Genomic DNA, 8,772 nt, shown 5'->3' with positions numbered 1-8,772 from the left:
TATACACAGTGTATGGTGGCCAGAGCAAACAGACTATTAGTAAAATATACAACAACCCCTCCAGTAAGTAAACAGAGCACCATACTGCAAGCAACTGGACTTACAATGAGGAAGTAAGCAAATGGCATCCACTGGACAAACTCCCAAGTCAACCATTGGAGACAGGAAGTACAACAAACCGAACCAAGACTTAAAGGGCTGTGTTTAAGCCTCAACTCAACCATCAGAACAGGGAGTCATCCTGTACCAGGTATTACAATCAGTTAAATAACAATTCTAACTCAACCACAAGATCAGGGAAGAAACATCGTGCACACAGTATTATGAGGTGGACAAAGTCCCTCGAACTCAACCGTGGAAGTGATGAATCCCAATAAAACAGATAAGAAGCCATGGAGGAGGAGGTTGTGATGAAGAATTAGCAAAAATGGAGCCACCCTAAAGTCCCAGTGGGAAGACAGGAGAGGTAAACCCCTGCAAACAGCATATCTTTTCCTAACTAGTCCCAATGACAAAACAGCTAGGTAAGTAGGTCAAAGGCCAATGAAGAGGCCTCACTAAAGTCAACCACAGACGGGATCTGAGATCCTCTGAAAAATCATCGGGAGAATGACAAAAGGAGTAGAAACTCAAGTGAGTTAAGGCATACAAACCCCCAAATTTAACTGTAATAAAAATTGATGAGTATGAACCTCAATGTCAATGTGTAGTTTCATATAAACAAAAGTCACAAAAGTACTATACTATGACAGTTTTTCTGCTTTTAAGGAAAAAATGTTTGGTAGCATGTTTTCAAAAGAGACATAAAGTGGAAAACACAAAATCGTCTGAGTTAGGGATCTCACACAAAAGGGAAGGAGAGGCCTCATAGAAAAGAGGAGAAACAATCAAAATGTGACAAACCTATGTAATGAATGGAAAGAAAGGAGTAGAAGGTCAAACCTCCTCCAAAGTTGCAAGATGTGACCATATGGCAAAAGGAGGAGGTCCATGCCCCATGTTAGAATCTAACTCCCAACAATCAAGGCTTGCACCTCCTTGACAAATAATCTCGATCCCAAGGCCTGGATAAGAAGAGTGTGTCCAAGTAACTTCAGGAGCCATGGCAGTAATCATGGTAAAACACAAGTTCATAATTTGTAATAATTAGTGTGAAAATGGTAATTAAAGTCAGTAACACACCAGTATGTAAGAATCAGTAAAGTAAACTTGTGCAAAAAAAAAAGAATATGAACAAAGCTATGAAATATTGAAGAAAATAAATTATTGCAAACTGAAAGCAAGTGAGAAACACGTCTCACGTGTATTACACCAATCGAGAAAGTGAGGTTCACATTTAGTATAGAGGGAGTCAGCTGCTTTAGGAGAGTCTGTCATGCTCCTATTGGTGGAGGGTTGTCACATGCTCCATGCATGCTAAATGAGTGGCTCAAAGTTATGGGTTATAAAGGCTAGTGCACCAAGCAAGAAAATTTCTTTTCATGCATTAGAGGACAGTGGAAGATCAAGAAAAGGTATTGTATAAGCGGATGTATGGATTGTTTCGAAAGTTGTATTTTTTTTTTTAATTAAATGATTTAGTTATTCAATGGATATAAACTTTCATCTCTGCATATTCTTGATGTACATTAGTAAAATGCATATTGAACCTGAGCTTTTTTTTTATTGAAACTTTTCCTTAACATTTCAAAAAACATGTGCTTGAGAGTAATTTTGTTTAATTTTTTTTATGATATATTTATCTCAGACAACCTGCATGATAACTACACTCAATCTAAAGTAAGAACAATTCAAATACATACAGCTTCGAAAAAGTAAATTAACACACAGAAAAACTACATAATTAATATGAAGAGGAAGAAAAATTATGAAGAAATTCTGCAACATTATATTAACTACAACATTTCTTGAGTTTCAAGTAAGATTTTAAACTAATAAGATATGTATACGTGGTTACTGTAAGTGAGCCTCTAGCCTAAAGAATGCTATACTCCAACCATATATATTTCATAATAAACATTATATTTCACATTTTAGTACACTTTAATTCTGATGAATTTTACAAAACTGCATCTTTTCTCCTATTTACTAATTCATATCCAATGCTTTAGTGTAACTTTTTAGCAATGTTAAAACTCTCATTATAAAAAACAGTAAATATGTTATGATTAATTAGAAAAAAAGGTTATGAAACAAAGTCTTGTTTACCTCAGCTCGGGCAGTAATGAATTTTGCACATTGTTCATGTGCATTATCACATACAGAACAGAGCAAATCTTTCAGAGAGGTTGTAAGTTTATTGTATTCACTTTCTGATATTGTTACCTCCAGATCACTGCTTCTACAAACAGAAAATTTTTAAAAATGTATTTTCATAATGTTTATGAGATAAAATTTAAAAAAAGATAATAAAATACTAAATTTTGTATTCTTGTTTAATATAACACCACAAAAACAAAAGAACACAAAGCTAAAATAATTAATCATAATTACATGTAGCCTTTTTTTCCCCTATATCTCTGGCAAAGATCCAATAAAAATAATAATAAATAACTGTTAAAGCACATGCATTTTTTACCTACATAGTATTTCCAAGTATCATTAAATTATACAAAAATCCCATTTTTTCATTCAAAATGGTAACAATTTTAAACGTTTGTTTCCATGAAACTAAGCTCCTTCAGAGCCATGTTAATGTTTCCTACCTTCATCACGTGCAGACACATATAAACAAAGGCCACAAAAGTACTGTGCTTTGAGTTTTCTGCTTTCAAGGAAAAACTATTTGTAAGCATGTTTTCAAAAGTAACATAAAGTAATGTGAACAATAAACGAAACAGGAAAACTATTAAATAAGTTTCAGTTAGTGACCTACCAAAGTCCATATGTTTTTTCACAAGCCACGACATACTAATGGGAACACAATGATTTTTTACATACACAGGTGTCTATGACGAAGACAGAAAGTGCACTAAAACAACGTATGCAATGTTTGATTTTCATTCTATCAAGTAGCCTGAGTTAGCTAACCCTATTCTCATTGAGAGGGTCCAGTAAACCTATCTTCCCAATAAATCACAAATATAATAAAAAAGAAAGACCTCTGAATACATTGAAAACTCTAAACATGTTATTAAAAAGAATAAAACATGGTATTTTAAGTTGGTTTTCACTTTTAGTTATATTAATGTGTGTTTGTGTATGTATGTATATATATAACAGACATTACAAATCCACTTATCAATGAAAGCAATATAACAGAAAAAGCACATGTATTAGTTAAAAACAAATTTTAAACTCTAAAGTAAACTATAGTGATTTTACAACTTCAAATTGTTCATTAAACTACATATACAAATTTTTTTAACTCTTGGATTCACACAGCTTTCAATCAAGACTTCTGATTTTATTAATACCTAGCACATAAAACTGAAGAAAATTTACAATAGTATAAATTTTCATTATTTAACTTGTCTTCTTGATAAATCTTAAATCATACCATAGTTCTGTTTCTATTCAACATACACTGTTTAAAAATTTTTTGACTATAAAGTAAAATACCCAACACTTTTTTGTTGGTATTTTTCCATAGTTAACGAGCAATTTCAAAACTTGTTTGCTCAAAATATAAAAAAAACTGTAAGGTTACATTCTGCAAATCACTTAACTAAAATAATCCTCTGATTATATAACCAATATAACAAATTGTATAGGGTACTTAACTTGAAAAGTTCTCAAAATATCATAATTTTGTGATATGCAGGTTTAAGTACATACACTGTTGCTAAAAGTATTTCAATATCACTGTTGTGCCTCATTAGTTTGATTGTGATATGACAAAAAATAGTATATGTGAACTGACTGTTATTTTCCATCTGATACAACACTTGACCGCAGCAAACAAGATCAACTTACTTTTGTTAAATGTCAGTAAAAATGGAGACTTAACTGAACCTTTACTAAACATGGTAGTGTACTCTGATGCAAAGACAGTAGGGAATGTCCAGTCCATACAGTCTTTCTCAAAAGCATAGTCTTTCACTTTGCAATTTGTGTGACCAAGAACATGATAGTTGTTCTATTATATTTGACCATTAAAGCAGACTACAGACACAGGTGAAAGATATGACTTCAAAGGCATATTATGTACACTGCTTTGCACACAACTTAAACTTAATGGTTGTGGACACATGTACAAAGAATAAATGACAAGAAATTTTTTGGAGTAGTCCAAAAACAACTTTCATGTTATGAAGGCAGCACAAAATGGCATGATCTCTTCAAGAGTGTTCAACACCAACTGCAGCCTAATGGAACTGGCATACTTCAGTCAAAGAACACAATATATGGGTCAAACTGAACATAAAACTGTACCATAATTATCAACACAGTTACGTTTGTGAAATCTACATTTCTACTTTAGAATCTATTATTCTGATGGTAACTTTGACTATGAAACTGCTGGTGAAACTTAATCTCTCTTAAAGTTCAAATTCTTTCTGGTCTTTATATGTGAACTTTGAAATTATATCACGTGATTTCCATATATCTACAAGTTCAGGATATGAGCACTGCAATAACAACATCTCAACTTCACATGTTAGTTTCAGAACCCACATTTTTCAAGAGCTAAAAGTAATGATGTTATTTACTCAGTACCTTGTACTGAAAAGAATTATAATACTTTGTATCAACATTTTAAAACTCAAATGATATTAACTGCCAAAGGTTGTTACCGAGTCATATTCTTTTATAAAATATTGGAATTGATGCTAAATGCTATAAGATTTTGATTTTCTGAAAATATGTTGTCCCTCCTGATGCCGTCTGATTGTAGTCCCTAAATGGAAAATGAATTTGTTGCAAGCTGTGGCTACCCGCTATGTATGTGGCATCAACTGTGAACTTCTGGTTTCTGAAGCTGTTTGATCGATCAGTTGCTGAGGTCAACCACCCTATTAAACTGAAAAACATTCATCATATTTACTTGCATATGGTAAAAGAGGAACTCACAGAGATGAATCCAAACTTGAGTTCTCTTTGTCACCTGCTTCTAACTCTGTCAACAACATCTTGTTATAGATACATATATAAATATTTTTGAATTACAATTTGATGCTTGCTCTTGTTCTACAACATGAAACTTTGTATAAAAACATACAACTGTTAAATGAGCATGGCTGTATATAACTAAAGAAATGCACGTAAATATATTGGTGTGTGAATATCTGAAATAAACATTATAGAGTATTTGAACAAAAAAAAATCTGGGTGTCTGATAATGCTGACTGTACATAATTAATACAAACATCTTTTGAAAAAAAACCAGAAAAGGAACAACTTAGCTACATAATTCCTACAAAAAATAAAATTGTGATCATCTTTTGATGGTTCATTGATATAAAGTTATTAAACTTGTAAAGAGGTGGTTGCAGTTAACCTCTTGAGCAGTTGACAGTTGTGCTCATTGCAGCTATAATAATTAAATTTTTCTCTTGTTGAGTAGGCTTATATTTATTATCAACTTCTGATAAAAGCAAGCTAACTACATAGATCAAAAGTAAGAATCAACCCCACAATGAAAACAAATAATTTCATACACTTTTCTTACATTCTTACTAATAATAATTAGAATGCTTTGTTTCATCAGTTGAGAAACCCTGCTGTTAATGATTTTTAGCTGTAATCCCAGTAATAATTCATGAAACTCAGCAAGCTTAGGAAATTTAGGTTAGCTCTTAATCCATATACTAAGCTAACAATGCAGAATTATCCATGTAATAAAAATATGTAATAATAAAAAATAACGAAAATGGATATATTCACTGCAGTAGAATTACTACAAAAAACTGTATTATTGTTTAATGTGTACATCATCTAACTATTACCTTACTCCTTGATTCACCTTAACTGATCAGTGGTCATTTATTAGTTTTAGGAACCTTTTTTCTTCAGTTTAATTCTCTAAATACTGTTATCACCTAATTTTCAAAGTCTTTGGATAAATCAAAGTACATTTTGTAACAGTAAACAGAAAAATCTGTTAAAATGGTGTTGCCCCTCAGTGGCACAATGGTATGTCTGCAGTCTTATACTGCTAGAAACCAGGTTTTTGATACCTGTGGTGGGCAGAGCACAGACAGTCCTTTGTGTAGTTTTGTGCTTAATAAAAAACAATTACATAAAATGGTGTTTTATATATAATACCAGACATATAAACAACTTTTTATATGTTCATGATCAATTACTGATATAAATTCTAGCATTTAAAACTTTAAAATTTGCAACCGAGATATAATGGTAGAATACAATTGAATTACTGTACTGCATCTACCTACATTTCCTACTTTTCACAACATTTCTCATATCTACAACAGCCTATAAAACGTGTAAACAAGAGCACCTAAAATCAGCTATACATAACTTGTAAACTTATAATAAAATTAAATCAGAACCACAAGGTTATAATTTATCCATCACAGATGAAAATAAAACTTACACAGGAACAGTCAGGTTCGTTGCCTCTGGGTCAATTGCCAAATCTGAAGAAAGGGTAGTACTATTCTTGGCAGCTAGTGTTATTGCATCTTGCAATATCCCATGCATTGCCTGTGAAGCAAAGCTCAATGTTATATAAAATATGGAAAATGTTGTAACTTGCATTAATAATTATTAAATATGAACTTATAAAAAAGACAATGTAACTTATCACTTGAGTCATTACAGTATAACATTTAAATTAATTCAAGTGTCTCCACACAAAAGGTTCCCACATATTGACAATGTTTTATATAACTCTGTCATATAAATTATATAATTTATGATTATGTATAGATTTAGTTGAATAGTAGCAAATCAAAACACACAAAACTATAAACAGTACCTGTATCCTGTGAATAAGTTTTATTAAATTAGTAAAAATACTGTCGAGAGTGGCCATCCATCTCAAGATATCCAAGGTTTTCAACTGATCTGCCAGACCACTAGGAATAAATCAAACAAATTTTTATAGCTAAAAAAGATTTATTAGTACAGGTACAGCTTCTGGAACTACTAAAAATCATAGTTTTGTCCCAAAATAAAGATTATAGAAGATTATTTAAAGTGCATTTTATTCTGTTATATAAAAAATTAAAATTATTATAACAAAAAACAAAAACCCACAACACAGAAACATCATTTCATTCTTAAGAATCTACCTGATAGGTGATAAATTACCTGATTTTTGACAACATTTTGCTCTCACAGCTGAGGCCTTCTTAAGTTCATTTCTGTGGTAGCATCAGGGTCGGGCATGATTGGTTGACTATTCCTGAGTATAGTGTTCCACATTTGGTTTTTTAATATGCAAGTGAATTTCTTCTTTCTGTGTTTTACTCTCTGTGAGATCCATGGTAAAATCAGTTTACCCAAAAACACTTTGACCCAAATAAATCCTCAGCACTGAGACCAAAATATTGCCAAAAATCAAGTAATTTCTCACCCATAAAAAACATTTAAGATGCCCAAACATTATCTACACTAAAATAACATTATAGATATATAGATTATAGAATAACAGATATATAAGTAATTTAAATATTCTGTTACATGTTTAATCAATCAAAAATAATCTAATACTCAATAATAAGTCTTATTCTACCACACATTTCTGATTTAAAATTCCTTCAAGACTTGACTGAACACCAAAAGAATGTTCCTTGAATTTAAGAAAATATTGAAATATATAGTTTCTGATAATCGTTAAGCTGATTCTAAAATTCTGCTGGAAACATTAAAAAATAACATAATTCAGAAAAAAGGAGCCACATGAAACAGGTTTGACTAATAATAATCTAATCAAGAAAAAAATCCCCCAAAACAGCCACTTGAATACAGTTTAGCTAATAATCTAATCCAGAAAATAAAAACAGAAAATAGTTGACAAATAATATAATCCAGAAAAACAACAACAATGTGAAACAAATTTGACTAATAATAATCTAATCAATAAAAAAAAATAGCCACTTGAAAACAGTTTAGCTAATAATCTAATCCAGAAATAAAAGCCATGTGAAAAAGACTTGATTAACTCCTTCAGCACGGGCTCAGTCCCTGGGACTGACCTCGTAACCATTTTGTGCTTGTTATAGTTTTCATGCTATAACTTTTAGATTAGTAAGCAAATGTAACAAAATTTGGTACATTAACAGTAAACATTATAATGCTTTCATACTCAAAATATTAAATTTTTTTATTAAGTCTTAAGGTTTGTAAAGCAATGTTTTTCTCATGCCTTTTTTTTTCTTTTTGCATGTTGCTTATCTAACATGGAAGGTAATTTTCATTTTAAGATTAAAAATACTTTTATGCATCAGAAAATTTTCAAATTTAACATGCAAAATATCTATAATGTCCAGATAGTTATCAAATGTTTCTAATGAACAAACTTTATATTTTATCTTTTATTTTCAATAATGAAACTGTATAGGTTTGGTGGAATGGAACAATCTAGTAGCCACCATAAAAAATTAGTTATGCCTCTCTCATTCTAGAATGAACACAAATTATAACACGAAAACATGAATGTTTAGACTAAATAGCTTAAATCTCATAACATTATATATTTATACATATTTATTATTTTATTATATTGACCCTTCAGCCGTGCCTGGCTAACAATACAGAAGTTACAATGATGCAGCACACGAGCACTCATATTACCATATCAAATAACATAAAACTGATCTTTGGTCTTTACAAAGTAACTTGTCTTGGCTGTGTTTTAGTGAA

General features: G+C 31.1%; 1 protein-coding gene across 4 annotated transcripts in view; it reads right to left on the bottom strand.

Moving 5' to 3' along the window:
* The window catches only part of LOC106457786 (vacuolar protein sorting-associated protein 54-like), a 111,145-nt gene that overhangs the window by 33,176 nt on the left and 69,197 nt on the right, over positions 1–8,772 (bottom strand). For 3 of the 4 annotated variants that reach the window (XM_022383830.1, XM_022383828.1, XM_013917232.2), the window contains exons 13-15: positions 6,884–6,983; positions 6,500–6,609; positions 2,209–2,341 (exon numbers count right to left, since the gene is read on the bottom strand). In XM_022383830.1, coding sequence (XP_022239538.1) covers positions 2,209–2,341; positions 6,500–6,609; positions 6,884–6,983 — 343 coding nt within the window. The remainder of the gene's footprint in view (positions 1–2,208; positions 2,342–6,499; positions 6,610–6,883; positions 6,984–8,772) is intronic. The other variant, XM_022383829.1, reaches the window with a different exon arrangement.

This window comes from Limulus polyphemus, unplaced genomic scaffold (genome assembly GCF_000517525.1).
Source record: "Limulus polyphemus unplaced genomic scaffold, Limulus_polyphemus-2.1.2 Scaffold373, whole genome shotgun sequence".
Classification (NCBI taxonomy): Eukaryota; Metazoa; Arthropoda; class Merostomata; order Xiphosura; family Limulidae; genus Limulus; species Limulus polyphemus.
Note: the sequence above shows the minus strand (reverse complement) of the source record. Positions and strands in the feature narration are given on the sequence as shown.